This window comes from Macadamia integrifolia, chromosome 1 (assembly GCF_013358625.1).
Source record: "Macadamia integrifolia cultivar HAES 741 chromosome 1, SCU_Mint_v3, whole genome shotgun sequence".
Taxonomy (NCBI): Eukaryota; Viridiplantae; Streptophyta; class Magnoliopsida; order Proteales; family Proteaceae; genus Macadamia; species Macadamia integrifolia.
The window spans coordinates 10247914-10270900 of record NC_056557.1 but is presented as its reverse complement, the minus strand read 5'-3'; the positions used below and the strand labels follow the sequence as shown (position 1 = coordinate 10270900).

Sequence of the window (22987 nt, the reverse complement as noted above, 5' to 3'; positions counted from 1 at the left end):
AGAGATAACCATTTCTCAGGTACTCTGCCACAAGAAATAGGAAATCTCACAAATTTGGTGCTCTCGATCTCTCATACACAAAACAAACAATTTTTAGCATCAGAAAAACCATGGTCCAGTGAGTAGGACCCAACAAGTCTCTATAGGACGTAGTTTGGTCGACTTCACATTGCAAAGATAAGAGAGAAAAATTGAAATGAGAAGAGTATATTGTGTTCTCCATCTCCGATGAAGGTGTAGTAGTGAGACTTGAGCAACCTGTCATTTGAAAAAGTACCATGTGCTTGGTGGAGCAGATTGCAACCACTCTGATTCTATGCCTGTGCTGGGTGGAGCAGATTGTGTGGAATGCCCATTGTTGAAAATAGGTCTTAACCTCTTCTTTTTCTATAACCCTAGACTTAAATTCCAGATTGATTACAAGTAATGAATGGATTCAAGGGAAAAAGGTTACCTTTGGTTGCGAAGGTGCTCAATTAGCTTTGGTGAAAAGGAGAGCTCGTTAGCAGTTACGACTTCTCAATTCGTCGCTCACAGACCACCGGATGTTGATTTCTCTAGTCATGAGTCTTCGGAGTTCAGAGAGGGGGGTTTTGGCACTTGAAGATCACTGGTTACAATCGATTATCACTCGAACATCCCCAGATAAGAGGTAGACTGAGTTTTGCACTTAGTTAGATGTTTGACATTTGCCGAAGATGGTAAAGATAGGAAAACACAAAGGGGGTGGGTTGAAGTGGGAAAGATCTATAATATATATCAGGATCTTGTTTTGAAAGGGTGAAAAAGTCAAACCACACTATAGAAGAATAATATGGGTATTATAAAAATATTGGACAAACTTAACAATATAAACTTCTTAACGGAGTTGGTCTACTTGTAAAATCTAACATACTATAGGAGAGGGGGATGTAATTTCTGAAAACACAGGGAATTATTTGTAATAAGAGAATAGTACAGAAGATGAGAATGTAATTTGCTAAAAAAAAAATTTATTTTTATTGATTCAACATGGTAAGAGATATCACTGTCTCAAAACAAAGATTTTATGTTTGTTTATTCAAGAAACAAAGACTTTGGCCTCTTGGAAACAGATGTAGGTTTTCTACAAAAGATTTTTTTTTTTTTTGACCACTTAGAAACAAAGAAGTCTCAAGCCTATCAAGTGAGAAACTTTTTATCGAAAGAGTAAGTCTTTCACTACAACATCAAAAGACTTTGAATACCTTCTTTGAAAATAAGCATTTTTAGTGATAGTCATTAAGCAATATCCATCCATGCCTGTACGGATGGGAAAATGTGTTAGTCTAATTGACAACCATTAAGGTTACACTAGTCTCTCTGTAAAATATTTTATGGCATTTGATAAAAATTAATATAAAATTATATAATAATTAAAAAAAACTTTATTTTATTAAAATACAATAAAAAAATTAGAAATCTGCATCCATTTCAAAATCCATTAAGATGTTATTTACCTAAAATAATGATGATATCTTGACCATTTAAACTCTTGGCACAATGGAGCTGGATTTTATTGTCTTTCAGTTTATTTGGAGATTCAAAATTGTCTTCTCATCATACATAGCTTGTGAAAAATGGTAAAATTTTATGTAATGTATTTATTTGAATAATGTCTGAGTAAATTTTGTTTAGTCTGGAATTCTTTTGTATGGCTTTGGCCTATTTCTCTCTTTTTCTTTATTAATATACTCTAACTGATCTTAAGCAAAAAAATGTCTGAGTAAATTTAATCTCCAAGAAATATCTGAAATTATCAAAATCTTTTATCTTAAATTATTGATGAAGAGATGTTTTAAGATATAATGTATTTGTAGCGTGGGAAGGAATTTGTGTAATGTCACCAATTAGTGGTCTGAAAATGATATCGATATGTGGATCCCACATTTTCACAATAGATATTAAAAAAAAAAAATATATATACATGTTTGGAGTCCATAATTTTTTATTAGGGATGTAAACGTATAGCCAAAAATTAAAATTCAATTCATATAGGTATTCGATTATCTGAATTCGAATTATCCGAAAAATAATTATTCGGGTCAATTAGATAATCAATTAATGATTTTGAGGGTTCTTAAAGTTAGACAGGTTTTAGAGAATGAGGAAAAGAGCAAAGATAATTTAGAAAGATGGATTGAGAATGACTTGTATTCACTGGGGGGGGGGGGTCCATTGTTAGAGTCCTTCGTGCGCCTCTCTTTGTTGAGGGGGCGGACTCAAGCCTCCCCCTCCTCCAGAACTCCGGAGTCCTGGTCGTGGTAGATATCCCTCGGTGGATGCCACGTGTCCTTGTCGCACCGGGTGACTAATTTGGGTGTATCATGACTAAGTATGAAAAAGAATCTACTCATGGTATCTACAACACCAAGTTTAAGCACAACATTGGGTCAATAGTAGGTAAAGATATTCAAACATAGAAAGCCCTAGATAAACATACCAAATAAATCTTGAAAAGGATCATTTGTCACCACGAATTCTTAAACTCCCGCTTTAAGTAAGTGCGCCATCTTGAAGTGAACGTTCAATTGCCACTATTGAAGTGCGCTCAGAATAAAAATTGTATTTACACCGAATAAAAATCATATTGCACCGACTACTTAATATCATATTGGTTTCCCTTCCTTCCCTTACTCCTTTTTCCATTTTTTTATAGAGAGATTTAGACCCCAAAAGTTGTTTCATATTTCATAAGGTTTGGCCCCTAAACATAATCATGACCATAGTAAAATAAAGACAACCGTAGCCACACTGCTTTGCTTAGTAATCAATACCTCCACTTACCTGAAAATTGCATCCACAAAGCCCTCTATCTAATGGATTGAGTTAGGAGTCGTAATTGGTGGCACCGGGTCAACTTTGGTCATTGGTGTATCGAATTTGCCATGAATGTAGCACGACCACTTTTTGTAGGTTTTATTTATTTATTATTATTATTATTATCTAGTTTAAGAGTGACAACCAATATGATATTATGTAGTCGGTGAAATATGATTTTTATTCTGTAAGAATATGGTGTCAGTATGATTTTGATACAATATTTTAGTCTTATTTTTGCCTTTTATTGTATATATAGTTGATAATTCGGTACAATATTTGATACAATTTCGATATTTGGTAGAATTTCAATATTCAATATGGTTTCGGCATATATTGAATGGTTTTGTCTTAAATACTGAAACTATACCATACAAGAAAAAATTAATTTTTTCATACCAAAATCATATTGAATTTCCTTTGATACGGTTTTGATATGGAAATTTGATAAAATATCAATATTAGATACCGGTACCAAATTGTCATCCTTAGGACGCTAGTTGTTGAAGTATTTCTATCAACATAAATATTGTGTATATAAGATGAAAGATCAATTTTAATTATGGACATAGAGAATGGGAACCCATCACCATGGGGGCTTGAGATGCATGTAGATAGGGGTGTCAATCGATCGGGTCGGACCGGTCTCGGTCGGGCCTTACCGGTCCTGGCGGTGTGAAATCCTTACACCGTGAACGTCCATTTACTTAAACGGGCCTAGATTTGGGGGCCTAGTACAGTTTGTAATCGGGCCGATCGGTGTCGAGCTTTAATCGGGCTATCTTAAATGAGCCTTAAACTGGCTATGGACCTATTTAATTCTAAACATGCTCTAAACATGCCTACCCTAAAATCCTTTTTTAAAAGGATTAAACTATTGGATTTAAAACTACTAGAGGATAACATTCACAATTCCGGAACCAAGGGAATCATGTCTTTAACAATTGAATGTCCCATTTAGCAAGATCCAAGAGAATTATATATATATATATATATATCCAAGGAAATCATGTCTTTAAAATATAATATAAGTTGCAAGAATTACACTCCTTTTAACAATTGAATGTCCCATTTAGAATGTGGATATTTTAGTCCTATGTATTCTTTACTCATATTTTATAGTATTAGTGGTAAAATAGGTATTTAGGCTTTTTTTTAGAGGGTTGGGCCGATCGGGCTAAATGAGTCGGTTCTAGCGGGTTTCTTAAGTGAGTCAGGTCGGTCGGGCACCCGATAGGCTAGTGGCCTACACCGTGAATGCCAGTTTAATAAACAGGCCAGGCTGAAGCCCAACACGTTTATTAAAAGGGCCGATTCAGGTTGAGCCTTAAGCAAGTCGGGCTTGGTCGGGCCTACCGGCTCTGGCTCAAGATTGACACCCCTACATGTGGGCTATCTAGAGAATATTTTGGGGAATATATTAAAACCCAATAGGGGTTTATGGACCCTAGAATAATAGGTGAACCTATGTCCTCTACAGGTGAAAGGAAAAGTTTTTCCAAAAATGAAACAAACGAATAATAGATTCTTGGTGAAGTTATAAAAGACTATTTATATTAGAGGAAAATTTCACTCCCCTCCCCTGAATGTTTCATCTATTACCCTATCCTCCCCTACGAAGTTTATAATTACAAACTTTTCCCTCCTAAGTTGTAGATTCTATCAATCGTATCCTGACCGTGAGTGAGAAACCATTAAGTGATGAATCATGTTGAACAAAATTGCTTTAACCCCCAAAATACCCTTGGTCTAATAGATGTGACCTAATTGCCCTCAACCCTCAGTGTCATCTTCTTCCATGAGGAAACCATTAACCGATTGGGATTTAGGGTTTTATACTTTTGAATTCCCTTCGTGGATTTCGATTTCGATTTGGGTTTCACGATGGCGTGGCAGGAAATCGAAGTCCACTATATAGAAAGTACAGAGACTCTTTGAGGAGCGTTTGATCGCCGATTTCTTCTTAGTCACCTTCTTCCTCTTCTCAAGCCTCGTCTAGTCCAGTAATCGAACTGGTCAGCACTTCGCTTCTGCATCCGGATCGGACAAAACATAAGGAAGATCAGTATATGTAACCAATATTTAAAAGTGAAACAAGATCTTGTCATGTCTCTCCTACCCATATACCCCCTCCCACGCTTGTTAACAAACACCTCACCTATGTGTACTCATTTCCCTTCGGTGTTCAGTCTCGTTCTCTTCAAATCATTGATATCTAGCGCTGGGATTTCTACGGCAGATATGTCTGAAAGTGAAATATTGCAAGGTATGCATCTTCAAATCCCGGGTTGGAGTCGGATTTGTCTTGTTTTTCTGATTCGTTTTGGGAGTCTAGTAATATTATTGTTCCTCCATCGAGATTTCTCATATGCTTTATGATTTTTGAATATTGGTTGATGGGAGGCATCTTTAGGGTTTCTGGTAAAGCTGCTTTTGTGCAGTTTTTATTTGGATTTCTTTTTTGTTGATTCGGAGAGGAAATCGTTGAATTTAGCGTTTTCTGCATCAGTTGTTGAATGAGATGAAAGAGGACCTCGTAGTTGGTGATCAGTGTTTGAAGCTGGAGAAAGATAAGGTGTCTTCGGGCAGATTGATCATCAAGAAGAAAGCGAATGAGACCAGTACTAGTGTTTCTTTTGGGAAATAGAATTTGTTCGAATCAAAGAAGGAGAAGAAGAGAGCAATTGATACTGGCTGATTCTGATTCCGATTCCTTCTCAGTCGCCTCCTTCCTCCAACGGCTCATTTGAAGGAATCAGATTTATTCAAGTTGGTTCCCTAATATTTACACAAAGGGGATGGGGTAAAAATGATATTTAACATTTGATTCTATCTGTGTTAATACTATTGGGTACATTTGTAAATATAAATTTTACGAAGGTTTAAATGTAATAAATGAAATATTAAGGGGAGGGGAGTGAAATTATCTCTTTATATTAATTCAAAGAATATTTTTTTTTTTTTTAGGGTTGCAAAATGCATCAGTTTGTGCTTCTGCATATGTACCCAGGCGTGAAAACTGTGAATCCTCCTTCAAAGGAGTTGTCTACGTTGGTACAATCTTCTATTTAATACGACAGACCCACAGTCCAACTCTATAAATCACAGTGGGACCCCTTTTTTGAGTACGGGCTGTCTAGCATTTTCTCTCTGACATCAGCAAACAAAGGCTTTTAACCTATTTCTCTATGACATCATCCGTCAGCCTCTGTCTCTCGTCAGCAAACAAAGACTTTTTGACCAACGGGAAACAATTGTATTTCGTACTATAAAGCTCACATTACTCTTCAATCGCTGAAGACAACCAAAAAAACATGGCTTTCTGCAACCCAACTGTAATACAGTCCCTTTCCTTCCTTTTCTTCACTTTGCTCCTGCTTGCTTCTTCCAACTCCTATGCCTTGAATTCCATCAGCACTGGCATCACTATTGGTTCTGTAGGCCAAGCTGATGCTCTTCTCAAATGGAAAGCTACTCTCAGCAACCAAAGCCAATCTGTTCTCCATTCATGGGCACTACTACTTCATCCTAATGCCACCAACAATTCCTCTCTGCGATCTGACCCCTGCATTAGTTGGGTTGGAATTTCTTGCAACCAGAGAAGAAGCATCACTGAAATTAACTTACCAAGTATGGGCTTGCAAGGTATGGTTGAGAACTTCCCCTTTCCCTCATTTTTTACTCTTACAAGTCTGAATCTCACTAATAATACATTTTTCGGTAGTGTTCCATCCAACATTGCTAACCTTTCGGTTGTCAACTACCTTGATCTATCTGTGAATCAGCTCTCTGGCTTAGTTCCATCTGAAATCTGCTTGCTTACCGGTCTTAAAATCTTGTATCTTGATCAGAATCATTTCAATGGATCGATACCTTACGGAATGGGAAGATTGAAAAATCTTCATGTTCTGACCTTTTTCAATAACAATCTCTATGGTTTCATACCTGCATCTCTTGGTAATTTGAGCAATCTACAGCAGCTCTCTTTGTTCCAAAACAATCTCATTGGTTCAATCCCTACTTCCGTAGGAAATTTGAGAGAACTATCCATTCTATACCTATACCAAAATCAACTTTCAGGTACCATTCCTCAGCAAATAGGAAATTTGACAAAGCTCAATTCGTTAAGCCTGGAAAGTAATAATCTTGTCGGTTCCATCCCCCAAAAAATTGGAAATTTGAAATCACTGAGTGATCTATACTTACCTCTGAACAATCTCAATGGTTCAATCCCTGCCTCTTTAGGTAATTTGAGAAACCTTACCGTTTTACGCCTCTTTCAAAATCAACTATCTGGTAGGATTCCTATGGAAATAGGAAATTTGACAAGTCTGACCGACCTAGAATTGTCCTTGAATCAGCTAACTGGATGCATCCCTTCTACTTTGGGAAACCTACAGAAGCTCACCAATTTGAACCTACTGAAAAATCAACTTTCTGGATCAATCCCTGAAGAAATAGGAAATCTTACCAATTTGGTTAACTTGCAATTGGGAGATAACCATTTCTCAGGTACTCTGCCACAAGGCCTGTGCATGAGTGGAACACTTGAAAACTTCACTGCATTTAACAACCATTTCATAGGTCTTATCCCAAAGGGCTTCAAAAACTGCACAGGCTTGGTTAGAGTTCGACTTGAAAATAACCAACTTGTTGCAAACTTATCAGAGGACTTCGGGGTTTATGAGAAGCTGAATTACATTGATTTGAGCAATAATCAATTGCATGGTGAACTTTCATCAACCTGGGGCCAATGCCAAAACCTTCAAGCTCTAAAGATGGCTGGGAATAATATTACTGGGAAGATACCTCGGGAGCTTGGGTTGTTAAGTCAACTGCATACTCTAGACCTTTCTTCAAATTACCTGGTGGGAGAAATTCCTAAGGAATTTGGTGAATTGAGAGTTTTGCTAAATCTCAGTCTGAGTGGGAACCAACTTTCTGGTAGTTTACCATTAGAAGTTGGAAGGCTACACAGCCTAGCATATCTTGACTTGTCATCAAACAGTTTCAGCGGACAAATACCAACAGAAATAGGGAACTGCTCCAACTTATTATATCTGGATTTAAGCAATAACCATTTGAATGGAAGCATTCCATTTCAAATTGGAAATCTGCTTTACCTACAACTTCAATTGGATCTTAGCCAAAACAGGCTTAGTGGAGAGATACTGTCACAGTTTGGAAATTTAGCCTACTTGGTAAATTTAAATATCTCCCACAATCAACTTTCAGGTGCCATTTTTTCTGCATTTGATGGAATGTCTAGCTTGACATCCATTGATATATCTTACAATGAGTTCAAGGGTCCACTTCCGAACAGCAGAGCCTTTCAAAATGCTACAATAGAAGCTTTAAGAAACAATAGAGCACTGTGTGGCAAAGCAAGTGGTTTGCAACCTTGCAAATCATCAATATCAAAAGGAGAAAATGCAAAACCAGACCACAAAATCCTGATTATTGTCTTGGTACCATCGATAGGTATGTTATTTCTTCTGTTTACTTTTGTTATCGCTTGTGTTGTCTACCCAAGGGTAAGAATTGTTGAGACAAAGCGAAGAGCAACACCACATAACAGGGATTTATTTTCTGTATGGAATTACGATGGAAGAATAGCATATCAAGAAATTATTGAAGCAACAGAGGATTTTGATGATAAGTATTGCATTGGGATGGGAGGATTTGGAAGCGTATACATAGCAAAGCTGTCGACGGGTCAAGTAGTCGCTGTCAAAAACCTTCACCAGCCGTTACAGGAAGAATGTGAGAATGCCAACACACGGGCATTTAGAAATGAGATTTGTGCATTGACAAAACTGCGACACCGAAACATTGTGAAACTATATGGTTTTTGTTCATTTACACAACACTCATTTTTAGTTTTTGAGTATTTTGAGAGAGGAAGCTTGGCTAAGATCCTCAACAACAGTGAGCTTGCGTTGGAAATGGATTGGTTAAGAAGGATTAATGTTATTAAAGGTGTAGCAAATGCTTTGTCTTACATGCACCATGATTGTTCACCACCAATCATTCACCGCGACATATCCAGCAACAATATTTTGCTGGATGAAGAATATGAGGCATGTGTGTCTGATTTTGGCACTGCTAGACTTTTAAAGCCCGATTCATCCAATTGGACTTCTCTGGCGGGGACGTGTGGATATGTTGCTCCAGGTAATAAGTTCATAATTTCCCTAACTATGAAGAAAGATTATAGATATTACTTACATGAACTATTTTCTTTTAATATTATATAATTAGTTCTTCATTTTTTTCTGTCTAATATTTTACATAGTGAGACTATATAACTGATCAGATTGTTATTGATCAAGGCATTTATTAGAAATTCGGAACATTATTTTCATTATGATAAGCTTCAAATTTGAGTTAGTACTCCCAATAAATAGATTTTGAATTAATTTTTGATATATCCTGACCATAAGCTTCAAATTTGAATTACTACTCCCAACTAATAAATTTTGATTTTTTTTGGATACATTCTGATCCTTACCATTCATGAGTTAGTAAACTATTATTTTTTAAGTTTTAAGATTTGAATTAAATTTTTTTTGGACCTCCATTCCTTTCAGAGCTTGCCTACACGATGAGGGTGACCCGAAAATGTGACATTTACAGCTTTGGAGTACTAACATTAGAAGTGCTGATTGGAAGGCATCCAAGTGAACTCATCTCAGTACTAGTATCATCGTTCTCAATATTGCCATTAACAAAGCAAATGATACTATTGAGAGATCTGTTGGACAAACGGGTCTCCCCTCCCACGATTGAGATTGTTGAAGAACTCTTATCTGTGATGAAGATAGCAATCTCATGTTTAGCCACTAATCCACAATCTCGACCTGACATGCATTGTGTGTCTGAGAAACTATCGTCTTGAAGCCATCTTTTGTTTTGCAATATGCATTGTTGTTGCTATCCAACATGTTCATTGGAAAGCAGATTGCCAGACTAAGAAATTGTTTATTATTCATCATCTCTCTCCCATGACATTTGAAATTTCAATAAAAAAAAGAGACAAATGTCTTGTTTGATGATACTTTCTAGATTTGCTCTGGTTTGGTTAAATAGTTTCTGTTTGCTGCCTTGGTCTGTGGGTATTGGGCGGGTATCCATTTTCTGTGTAGTGCTTTAGTGTGATCAGGTCACTGTCCTAGACCAATTCTGTTGCATCTTTCCTTTATAAAAATAATAAATTCTTGAGGACAGACCAAGGTCCTAAATGATTTTGGGACTGTAAATTCCTTGCTACTTCAAGTTCAGTTGGATAGACAAGTATCAGGTCTGCCTTTGTCGTGTTATGTAAGGTCATTATTTGGTTCGGTTTCAGCTTTTCTGTTCAATTTCAGTTAAATTTAAAATATAATATGTTCAAATCTAAATTGAAACCAAAACCAAATATTTTAGAGCCTCAAATTGAATCTGAACCGAATCAGACTGAATCAGTGATGGATGCACAATTTTATTTGGATGGGGGGTGGTGATTCGAGCAAGAAAATATCATTGAAATGAGACTCTGTTTGTAAACCCAAGTGTGAAGGAGGGTTGGGACTGAGAAGACTCCATAATATAAATAAAGCATTTCTTTGTAAACTTGCTTGGCAAGTGAAGCATGAAGATTCTACATTGGGCAAATTTTTCAAAAGAAGATTTTTGTCCTCAGGAGAGCTTAGAATATCTTATAAATCATCTTCTATTTGGCTTGTATTAAAAGAATGTGGGGTTTTATTTCTTCAAAGGAAAGATGGTTGACAACATAAATAATGAAATAACTATAGCTACCAAGGTTGGAGAGAATGAGTGGAGGAGAGGGAGAGAGTTTGGCGTTTTGGGGGTTAGGACGAATGCTGAGGAGGAGGAGGATGAAGGTGGTGGTCGGGTTGCAATGGAGTCTGGACCTGAGAATCCAGACCCAAAGTGTTCATACGCAAAGGCTTTAGGAATTCCTTCATTGCTTGCAATTGATTCATTGCCAGAACTGATTCAGGCAGGGAACATTAGGTGAATCATTATCCCACAACAGGATTATGAAGCTAAGAGGCAAAACTTTCGTTTTGTGTTGATAGGTAGGGTAAATTTTCGCCTTATTTCCCTTGATGCTTTGCGTGAGGAGGCTCATGAGAAGTGGAATTTGAGTCAAGGAGTGATCATGCATCCACTGGGGAAGGGATATGTGATATTCCAATTCCAATGTGAGGGAGACAAAGCAGTGGTTTGGAGGAGAAGCCCTTTAAGGATCGGTGAGCAGTAGATTCGATTCCAGCATTGGAAATCGGATTTCAACATTCATGAGAAACAGTCTCTTACAAAGCTGGTTTGGATTCATCTGCCGGACCTCCCTGTGGAGTATTGGCATGAAAATGTGCTTTTATCCATTGCTAAGGCTGTGGGTCGATCTGTTGCTTTAGATAAATTTACACGGCAAGGTATCTTGGGATACTTCGCTAGAATTCTTGTGGAGATAGATATCTAAGAAGCGGCTGTGAGGGTGAAAGAAGTTCAGATTGAAAGGCTTGAGCCAGGTACATCTCAGGTATTTGGTTTTTGGCAAAAAGTCCTCTATGAGGATAATGTGGGTTGTTGTGGGTACTGTAAGCATGTTGGGCATCTGATTGCTTCCTGTAGACAAAAGAAAGCAGATGATGCTAAGCAAAGTGTTGTGGAAAATGGTGCCCGTGTTCCAGGGGTGGTGTATGTGGAAGAAAGAGTCGACTCACCAAGGATTAACTCGGTGAGGGAGCTGCCTATTGTGCCTAACGTTTCTCTCCAACTGAATATTCCTATTTCAGGTAATATTCCTACTAAAGAGACGCCAATAGAGGCAGGTATTCAAATTCACTTGGACTCTCCAATTATGATTCCTAACAAAATAGGAAATATAGGAGATATTGGGGATTATGATTCTCACAATCTGGGCGACAGTGAGGATACCTCAGAGTAGTCGGATATAGGCTCTGAAGACGGGTTGGTAGAGCATGACCCAAGTGTTAATCCGGGTCGGTCGGGGTTTCCTGTGGAGAACGTGGGGCATCATTTGCATGCTGAAGTCGATGGACCTGAAACAATCACAGGGACCAGATACCCCTCTCGTGTAACAAGGTTGGGGGCTGGTAAGGGGGTGGTCGTGGAGGCATCACAGGAAGTCAGCGCCTTGGTCTGGAACATAGGAGTGAGCATGTGGTTTCTTCTTTGCCTGTGACGGAGGTTTCAAGGGGGGTTGTTTCAGTTATCCATGAGGTAGCAATGGTAGATAGGGCGACTATAACTAGGGAGAGAGGGGGAGGCGGCTTGGGTGTGGGAGGAAAGCAGAAGAAGAAAGGAGGAGGTCAGACAAAAAAGTTTGACAAAAATCATGTCTAAAAAAAGTGATCCATGCATGTTCTTTATTGGAACATTCAGGGTGTTAGGAAGGCTACGGTGAGAAGTGCCTTCGAAGAATGTTGATGGAGTCTACTCCAGATTTTCTCTGTTTGGATGAACCAATGGTTCATGAAAGTAAATTCCCTGTTTCATTCTTCAGTAAGATGGGGTATGGTTTTGATTTTATTCATAATAATAGGCAAGATAAAGTGCCTAATCTATGGATAGTTTGGAGGCTTGGTATTAATTGTCCGATGGTTGTTGGTATGTCGGAACAACACATATCAATGATGCTAGATTGGGGCTGGAGTGAAGGTTGGTTTGTCCCTAGTTCATGCTAGTTCTTTTAAAGTTGTGCGGCGTCAGTTAAGGCTGGATTTAGAATTGCAGATTGATTCGACAATGTCTTGGGCGGTTATAGGTGAGTTCAACGCCACCTTAATGTCTCAGGAAAAAGAGGTCCTGGGAGGTTTAATCTCGGTTCCGCTGCTGAGTTCCAAGTGATGGCTGATGTATGTAGGTTGTTACCAGTTCCTTCCCAGGGGAAGAAATTTACTTGGTCTAATAACCAGTGGAGGGGGCATATGGTAGCAGTGTTGGATCGTAGTTTTTGTTATGAGAGTTGGCTTGATGTTTTTAAGAACATTGGGTAGCGGGTGTTAGTTAGTTCTAGTTCGAACCATTCCCCTCTCCTGGTTTCTTCTCAGTGTGTGCCAAAGTCGAAAAATTACCCTTTTCACCTCCATGGGTTTTGGATGGAAAATAATAATTTTCTATCTGTGGTGGAGGATGTTTGGAAGGTATATGTGGGGGGTAATCTGATTTTCAGGCTTGATCAGAAGCTGAAACAGGTTAAGGAGAAGTTAAAGGTAAGGATGAGAGAATCCTTGCCAAACTTAAATGTTGAGGTTGATAATGCTTTGCTGGAGTTGAAGAAGGTTCAGGACATGGACAACCCTTAAGGGAAGTACCTTCAATTAAAGTGCGACATCACTGTGTTCACTCTGAGAAGTGGAGGGAGGTATTGGGAAGGAAATAAGAAGCGTGCTAGTTCGGTGTCTATAAACTATAGTGAAGATCAAAATTTGCTGCAAATGTTCTTTCTACTTTGAAACTAAATAAGCATATATACTTTGATACTGGAAAGGAGATCTGGTTTTTGTATTTTGTTTGCCCAAGTGGATCTCTCTGTACTCTATTTTTTCTTTTATTAATATATCCTTGCTGACCTTAAGGGAAAAAAAGGAAAGGAGAAGGGAGGTCATGGTGATCGCTGGTAGAGTTCTTGAAGGTCGCGAAGCAGATGAAGGCTAGGAGGTCGATGGTGATGCAAGGGAGGAGCCTGATCGAGGACCTGTGATTCAGGAGTCTGAGAGAGTGGAAGATCACCCCCCTCCTAGGCGTTCTTATGCTAGGGCAGTGGCTAATGCATCTTGGCCTACCATCGACACTCTTCCAGACCCGATTCAGGCAAGCAATATTCAAAGAATTGGTACACCTCAGTAGGATTATGAATCCAAGCACCAGTTGTTTTGCTTTGCTTTAATCGAGCGGGTCAATTGTAGGTTGATTTCTTTAGATGATCTGAGAAAAGAGGCTGCAGACAACTGGAATCTGAGTCAAGGTGTCGTTATGCACCCTCTTGGGAAGGGATATGTCATTTTTCAGTTCCACTGCGAAGGACACAAAGCTGCAGTTTGGAGGAGGAGTCCGCTCAAACTTGTCGGCCAGATGATTAGGTTTCAGCACTGGAAACCAGACTTCAATATCCACAAGAAGCAAGTCTGGACCAAGCTGATCTGGGTGCGATTTCTAGATCTTCCTCTGGAATACTGGCATGAAAACATACTTCTATCCATTGCAAGGGCTGTGGGGTGCCCTGTTGCTTTGGATCGACATACGAAACTAGGCCTAATGGGGTACTATGCTCGGGATCAAAATCCTTTGTTTTTCTCATCCATGTTTTTCCTTGTTTTGCTACCTGCAGAACGCGACACATGGACAACAAGGAGACAAACGGTCAAGATTGGGTGAGGATTATTACATCTGGTGCATTGGTCTTAAAGTTGTCCACGTGTCGCGTTCTGCAGGTAGCAAAACAAGGAAAAACAGGGATGAGAAAAACAGAGGATTATTTTCCCTATGCTCGTGTACTTGTGGAGCTAGATGTTTCAGAATTGGCATCTCATGTAGAAGAGGTTCAAGTTGAGCAACTGGAACTTGGCACCTCTAAGGTGTTCGGCTTCAAGCAGAAAGTTGTATATGAAGATGGGGTCAGTCACCGTGGCTTCTGCAAACACTGGGGTCACCTACTAGGAGAATGTCGTCAGAAGAAATTGCAAGATGAGAAGGAAGCTAAGCTTCACAGGGCAGCCTCTATTCCAGGAGCAGTCTACATGGAAGATGGAGTCAACTCGGTCCGAGTCAACCCGTCAGAGGAGAGAAGGCCAACTTTGGAAAGATATCCTAATGTCTCTTCCTCAAACTCTTTTATGGAAAGTCCATGCATTGATAGGGGAGGAGATCTTCACGTGATGCTCTCTCCTTTGAATGTAACTCCGTTCTTGCATGGTAACATTGAAGGGAATATTCTGCCTGCCTCACAGAATAATTCCCTGCCAAATGTGAAAGGTGGAGATATTGATGAAGATGGGTCGTCTAAGTCAGCATCTGGGTTGACTGGTTCTGGATCTGGGTCGGATACGGATCAAGACAGTCCTGCCCCATTTGATAATGAATTGAAAGTTACTTCATTCTTGCAAGGACCGACTGAGAAAGGTGAGGTTGGTGCACCTATGATTCCTCATCCTCGAAGAGAGGCTACTATGCATGGAAGAGGGGGTGGAAGTTTGGTTCGAGGGGGACACCCTCTTTCCTCCTCTAGTGTGCAAGATTCTCTGGAGGTAGATTCCTTAGTTGAGCGTCTTCGAGAGGCAATTATTAGGAGTGGTAGGGTCGCTTTAAGCTTCCCGGGAGTGGCGGCAATTGATAAGGAAATCATCACCCATGAGAAAGGAGGTGTAGGCACTTCGAGGGGAGGGAAGCAACATAAAAAGCGTAGTGGTCAGACTAAGAGGTCTAACAAATCCTCTTAAACCCCCATTGTTTATGATGCGTGTTCTATTCTGGAACATTCACAGAGTGAAAAAGGTCACTGGTGCTAGGGCCTTATGGTCTCTGTTAAAAGAGCATTTCCCTGACATTGTCTGTCTCGCTGAGCCAATGGTTCAGACTAATAAATTCCCTTCTCTCATAGTGAACAAGTTAGGTTACGAGGCTGACTTCATCCATAACCAACGTGAAGGTAATGTGCCTAACTTGTGGATTCTTTGGAAGTATGGGACCAACCGTCCTTCTATTATCTCTTCATCTGACCAGTAGGTTTCTGTGGTCGTGGACTGGGTTGGAGGTAAAGTGGGTCTCTCTTTCGTTCACGCAAGTAGTTTCAAAATTCAGCACAGGGAGTTGTGGTTGGACCTGGGTTTGGTGGGGTTGTCCACCATTCCTTGACTGTGCCCTTCTATCTTATGAGAAAAGAGGCCCTGCAAATTAATTCAAGTTCGCAGCTGAGTTTCAGGCTATGGTAGATGCATGCTCTCTATACAAATCGTCACAGGGGTCATGTTGTTGTAGTTCTTGACCGTAGTTTCTGCAATGAGAAGTGGAATAATGTCTTCAAAAATGTCTCCTAGAGAGTAATACTGTGCTTAGCCTCTGACCACTCTCCTCTTCTAATTTCCTCGGATGTGATTCCCAAGCCACCTAACTCTCCTTTCGGATTCATAGCTTTTAGATGGAAGATGATAATTTCCTATCAGTTGTTAAAGAAGCTTGGGACAAAGAAATTAGAGATCTAAAGCCCTTTTCCTAATGTGGACATGGAAGTGGATCGTGCTCTACAATTTTGAAGTCCATTCAGGAAGAAATTGACAGGGAGGGAATGTATGATGAGTTGTTTAGCCGAGAAGCAGATGCAAAACTGCTTTCTTAAAGGCCTCTCAGTTGCAAGACAAATTATGGTTGAAAAATCTAAGCAAAGATGGATGAAAGAAGGTGATCGAAGTTCTAAATTCTTTCATATCTCTGTGAAGATGATATGCTCGCGAAGCCAGATTCGGGCCTTAAGGAAAGAGGATGGTACGTGGGTCTCTAATCAGCCATCTCTTTCCTCCTACATCTCTGATTTCTATCAGACCTTCCATGGAATTTCGCAGACCAATCCCCATTGGGACCTCTTGGAGTGTATTCCTTAGGAGCTGAATGAAGATGATATTATTCTTCTTGAGGCAGTTGCAAGTAATGAAGAAAACAAGAAAGCAGTTTGGGATCTCAATCCAGATAGTTCCCCTGGCCCTGATGGCTTCTCAGGTACTTTCTTCCGACGAGCTTGGGATATTATTTACTTAGATTTTTGTAGAGGTGCTTGTCATTTCTTTAGGGTGGGTAAACTTTACAAAGGAGTTAATAACTGCTTTGTCACGCTTATTCCCAAAACCCTGATAGCGGATTTTCTAGCCAAATCAGCAGCAACACTTGACTCTTCTGATCCTATTGTGTCATGGCTTGCTTTAATTCGGATGGAGTTGGAGAAGTATGCCCTCATGCCCCCTCGCTTTATATTTTTCTAGCCTTTCCTCTGTTTCCAGGTTGAGCTCCCTTTGTTTTTCTCTGTTGATGGCAATGCCAAAGTGGAGTAGAAGCTTAGGAAGTTCTTCCTATCTGATTGGCCTTTGGGTTTTGTATCTATTATCTTTCATTTTTTCGTTCTTATATAATTTCCGATTTCTAGCAAAAAAAGGTTCAGGCATTATTGAGGTGTTGGGAATGTCCGATGACTTGTCTAACAAGGAGGCTGATGCTGGATGGAAGGGCAAATTGCTTTCTCTAGCTGGTCAGGTGGAGCTGGTAAGATCAGTCATATCTAGTATTCCTATTCACAATTTCACAGTCTATTGGTGGCCTCATTCCTCCATCAAAACTGTTGAGATGTGGATTTGGAATTTTATCTGGTTTGGAGATATGGACAAGTAGAAGAAGGTGGTCGTGAAATGGGAGAACGTGTGTAAACCGCATCAAGAGGGAGGTCTGAGAATCCGAAGGTTGAGAGATGTCAACATGGCCTACTTGTGTAAATTGGCCTAGCAGATAAAGCATGAAAATTCTTCCATGAGTAGCTTCTTCAGGGCAAGATTTGTTAACAATGATGGCTCTTAGCTACATAGTTATAAGTCCTCCTCTATCCTCCCTGGTTTGAAAAGAGTTTGGTCTTTTGTCTCTGATATGAAAGTTTGGTCCTTGGGAAAGGTTGCAAAATTAATTTTTGGCTAGATAAGTAGATTGAAGGTAAAACTATCGTTGAAGATTCAAGCTTAGATCAGAGATGGTTTGATGGCGACAATTTGAAGGTCTACGACTTCATTCAGAACAATAGATGGTGTCTTCCATCTGTGACTCATCATTTCTTCACGAAAAGTTTCAAAAAATTCAGACTATTCAAATCTCTGAATTGGATGATATCAACCACTGGCACCTCTCCTCCTCTGGTGTTTTTTCCATTTTCTCAGCTTGGGAGGAAATCAGGTGAAGGCATCTGAAAGTTCCCTGGTTCTCCTTCATTTGTAAACAAAAAATCCTTCCAAAGCAAGCTGCATTCAGATGGCGATTTGTCCAAAAAAAGGCTCCCAACAGATGATGAAGTCAGTAGGAGGGGTATTTGTTTGCAGTCAAAATGTGACTTATGTGGCTCTGCAGAAGAATCTTTTGACCATCTATTTTTTCATTGCCTTTACTGTGTTCTTGTGGCATCAATTCTGCGACTTCTTCAGCACTCACTGGCAACCCTTTTCTAGTGATGAGGTCCTCTTCTCTTGGTGGAAGGATAAATCCAAAGTCATTAACCTCAAGGAAGCTTGGAATATGGTTCAAGTTAAATTCTGATGCCAATCCGATAGCGGATTTTCTAGCCAATCAGCAGCAACACTTGAATCTTCAGATCCTATTGTGTCATGGCCTGCTTTAATTCGGATGGAGTGGAGAAGTCTCTTGCTTTTTCCAAAAATTTCATGAAGCCTCTGCAGTGTCTATGCATTAGAAGCTACTTGAGTGTATCCCTAAGGTGTTGACAGATACAGAATGGGCTTGAAGCTTGACGTGCAGAAGGCCTATGATTCCTTATCATGGGAATTTCTTTTTGTGACCCTGGATTATGAATGCATCTGCAAAGTATGTGAAGATCCTGTTTTTATTAAAGGCAGGAGTTGGGCTTTGCCAAGTGTGGGATCGATGGGGGCCCTCCAGGGTTGCTTTAAAGGGCCTAGAGTTTTGTGAAGGTGACTTTAATGAGTTTTGCAAAAATGAAGGTATTGCAAGACAACATACAGTTGTTAAAACACCCTAACATAATGGAGTGACAGAGCGTATGAATAGGATCTTGTTAGAAAAGGCGAGGTGTATGTTATCAAATGCAGGATTGGGCAAGGAGTTCTGGGCAGAAGCAGTTAACACAGCAACCTTGTTGGTGAATCGATCTCCTTGCACAGCTATTGAGTGCAAGACTCCAGAAGAAGTTTGGTCAGGTAAACCTGCAGTATTTGGATGTCCTGCTTATGCACATGTAAATGAAGGGAAGTTGGAACCTAGGGCTAAGAAATGCATTTTTCTTGGGTATGGGTGAAAGGATACAGGTTGTGGTGTCTGATCAAAGTTCCAAAATTTCTTATTAGCAGAGATGTTACTTTAATAGGTTGAAGGAACAATTAAGTTCTGAATTTGAGATGAAAGATTTGGGGGAGCAAGGAAGATCCTTGGTATGGAGATCAAGAGGGATAGAAAACAGGGAAGTGTGGCTATCTCAAAAAGTACACTGAGAAGGTATTGAATCATTTTGGCATGAAAGATGCCAAACCTGTAACTACTCATCTTGCATCTCATTTTAGACTTTCAGCTACTCTATCACCTAAGACAGATGAAGAGGTGGAGTACATGTCACGTGTTCCATACTCTAGTGCACTTGGCTCCGTTATGTATGCTATGATTTGCACTCATCCTGACATTTCATAAGTTGTCAGTGTCGTGAGCAGATATTTGTCATGTCCAGGTAAAGCTCATTGGGAAGCAGTGAAGTGGATACTTAGGTACTTGAAAGGGACTTCTGGTTTAGAGTTTGGGAGGAATGGTGATAGTTTATCTGGTTATGTTGATTTAGATTATGCAGGTGATCTTGACAAGAGGAAGTCACTCACAGGCTATGTATTTACCTTTGTCCATTGTGATAGCCAGAGTGCTATTCACTTGACTAAAGATCCAATGTATCATGAGAGGACAAAGCACATTGATGTTTAGTATCATTTCATAAAATGAAATGTTGACTAAGCCTTTGTGTATTGGTAAGTTTGAGCACTGCTTGAACTTACTTGGTGTTTGTTGTGTTTGAGTTCAGCCCTTTGGAGGGCTATTGGGTTTCAGGGTGAGTTTTTCTCGCCGCTGCTTGGGTGTAATTTCTCTTTTGCATAGTGAATCATCTTCTTCTTCGCCCGAGGACGTAGCACACCACCCTGGTGTGTGAACCTCGTTAAATCTCTATGTCGTACAGATCTATTGTCTCTTTATTATTCGTGTTTCTTGGTGTTTGATCTAACAGAGAAGACTTTGAACAACCACAAAAGTCTACAAAGAAACAAGAGACGAACTTTCAACAGCCACAACATGAATAAAAATAATTCTAGTCTATTGGACAATCACTAGCAATTAATGGGAAAGACTTTGAGGCAAGTGTATTCTAGACTTTGAGACAAACTACTTGCACGGACCCACATCTCTCTTTATAATTTGACTCTGTCAAGGAGTAGGATTAAAAGTAACAACTAATTGGGGGAAATGCAGAAATGCAAAATGACTATCCCATCCTTCATGAAACGTAGACTACTTAAGCATCCAAGTCAATAGGAGTCTAAGTTAAGACATCTAGGCAAGGCAACATGATCTTTTTTTACTTAAGTTTAGATCCAGGCAAACAGATTGGAGAAACACTGGGTAAAGATTTCAAACTTCACAACTGGGTGGGTTGATTAATGATTTCAAGCCTTTTAATAAAACTGAGTGCTTTTTCTTTTTTGGTATAAGTCACTTTGTCTAAGTGCAATGGATATGAAAAAGATCTTAGGTGTAATCTCTCTTCTACATAGTGAAACATTAGCCCCTTACATGCATGTTGGCCACATTCCCTACACTCATCAGACCCCAAGCCACCCTCCACTTTTGTGTAGGTCAGCCCAAACCTAAGCCCATACCCCTTGCCTAGCCCGTGCCGAGGCTCCCACTTTGTGTGCGGCCAAGCCCAAAACCTTACGTAACCCTCCCTTGGGGGCTTGGCCTTTTTCTTGGCTTCTCTTCTTCTTCTGGGCCCGCCCTCTTCTTTTTTGGCTTCTCCCAACTTCTTTTACCCCTGAATTTTGTTTTTCCAACAGGGAGACCTCATTCCCCTCTTTCATTTTGAACATTCATCCCCAATTCTCCTTTACACCTACGTGGACGCAAGCCCATATTGACTCTTGCCACATAAACCCACGATTCGGTGGGCCCTAGTTGAGGATTCCAGGAATCGGATGCACCTATAGTTGAGCCAGAACCCCTCATACATTGATGTAATATTACTATTTTTTTATGCATTTTATTTTGAATTTTCTAAAATAAATTTCATGCATAAGAATTTTCAGACTCCCACTAGGCACACCTTGGGTCACTCACAAGAGGGTATTTACTTTAGTGCTCTTCGCTACATTTTAGTGAAAGTTGAAAGGTTCTCATTCAATCCCGATATGACCCGGTTCATGCGATTGTGGGGTCAATATAAGACCGTGGGACTAGTTCGGCTTGGATACCTGTCGTTAGAGAGAAGAAAAAAAAAAATTTAATAAACAAACCACTATGGCTACTGTTGAAATTCTTTATATGATTAAGATAAGAAGGTAGGCTTCCAAGAAGTTGCCAGCGTTAGAAGTAAGAATTCAAAGATGACTAATGAGCCTTGTCATTTTTCAGGATTTGTTAATTAGTTAACTTAGCTTTGTATATGTAGGATTTTAATATTACACTTTGATTAAGAAGTAAAAGATGACTAAACTGTCCTTTAAAAAAAAAAAAAAAAAGAAGTGAAATTTAACAAATATATATAAGGGGCTGCCTGTGTATTATTTCTCATCGTTAAGGGCTTTGTACTTTGGCTCATCATATCCTTTGCTAGTAATGGCAACTCTGAGTCTTTTTAATAATATTATCCCTTTGATTGTTCTATCAATCTTTCTTGCATCTTCTCCGGCAACTTCCGCTAGGCCAATCATTAGATTTCAAAATTATCTCACCATTCCCACCACCCAACCCCATCTAATCTTTTCGCTTTGTGGAGATGATGAGTACGCGCAGTGTGTAGATGATGGATGCGCTCCAGGGGGAGGGTCTCCAAATGGCAGGACCTCCCCTCAAGTCTCTCTCTCTCTCTGGTGCGTCCCTTTTGGTGGTGTAGACATTGCATTTTGACACTTTGAGGAGATCCTTCAGACAATAATGACCAGGGGCTCGTTGAACTCCTGTGGCAATCGTGTGACGGAATGACCATTTTACATCTCACATAATTTTGGTATTCGAGCTTTCCCAAATTGAGATGAGTATCATAGGATAGCCTTGTTTAGTCATTTGAACATTTATATAAAATTTAATTCAAATCTGACACCGTTTGGCCCTCGACTAGTGCAAATAATCATTGGGCCCCCCACATTTCGTGCAATTTTGGCCACATTCCCAGATAACTTTGGTGTTATGGTGTTGATCACCATACGGATGGAAAGAACTTAGAAAGAATACCCAAAACTATCATTCTAAATAAGCTACAGTTAAAGGCCACAACTATTCTTCTTTCTCTAAAAGGTCATGTATATTAAAAGGGATGAAAAATAGGGGAATTAAAAAAAAAAAAAAACATTAAAGCTAACCTAATGCTGCTAATTAGAATCATCATTTATTAATCATCTAGTTTTGTGAATTAATTAGATTACAAGAAGACAATTTTTTATTTATTCCCTAGCTTATTAATCATTTAGGACCTTAATTTGTCCTCAAGCATTATTAAAATGAAAGTGAAAGAAACAACCAAATTGGTCCTGGGTGGAGAACGGATCTGCTGATCGTACGAGTCAGTGATCAACACCTATCCTTTTTTTCTCAGATATACCCCTCTTTATCCTTGTAATGGCAGAAAGTGGGACATGTATTGATCGCTGACATGTACGACCAGATGATCATACGAGCAGCGGATTCTTTCTCTCCTGAGTGGTGGCCTGATCGCACAAAAGCCCAACACATGAAAAAAAAAAAAAAAAAAAAATGCTGCCAATATCCAAAGTACATGGAAGCAAAACAGAAAATCTTTAAGCAATTAAACTGGGGGAAATCTAGAAAATCATCAAACAAGAAAGATATTCTTCACTTACCAAGTAACTTGATTTCTTGTTTGAAAATTTGAATATTTTCAGCACAAAGCATATTGCAAGGTAAAAGATGGCTTTAAGATGATAGTTTCTTAGACACATAGTGCATTTCGGGCCGGGATTGCAGAGTAGTGGCTATACATGTGATTGCTAGCTTCATAACAGAGAAAAGCTCTTCAACCACGTCAATTGTGGGAGGAGAGAGCCTTTTGTCCATCAGATCTCTCAACAACATCATTTGCTTTGTGGATGGCAGTACTGAGTATGATGATAATAATGTAGAGATGAGT

General features: G+C 39.5%; 1 protein-coding gene across 1 annotated transcript; it reads left to right on the top strand.

Annotated features, from left to right (window-relative positions):
• Positions 1–6152: 6152 nt before the first annotated feature.
• Positions 6153–9819, top strand: LOC122060627 (MDIS1-interacting receptor like kinase 2-like). Its single transcript, XM_042623777.1, has 3 exons — positions 6153–6483; positions 8074–9012; positions 9429–9819. Exons 1-3 carry the CDS (start codon positions 6153–6155, stop codon positions 9734–9736), a joined length of 1578 nt encoding a protein of 525 aa, XP_042479711.1. The 3' UTR covers positions 9737–9819.
• Positions 9820–22987: the final 13168 nt, after the last annotated feature.

Excerpts from the sequence above, each read along its gene's own strand:
- LOC122060627 (XM_042623777.1), top strand. The coding sequence starts at position 6,153 with ATGGCTTTCTGCAACCCAACTGTAATACAGTCCCTTTCCTTCCTTTTC. Across the intron at positions 6,484-8,073 it reads ACCAAGTATGGGCTTGCAAG|GTGCCATTTTTTCTGCATTT; the intron begins GTATGGTTGAGA and ends ATCAACTTTCAG. Across the intron at positions 9,013-9,428 it reads GTGTGGATATGTTGCTCCAG|AGCTTGCCTACACGATGAGG; the intron begins GTAATAAGTTCA and ends CATTCCTTTCAG.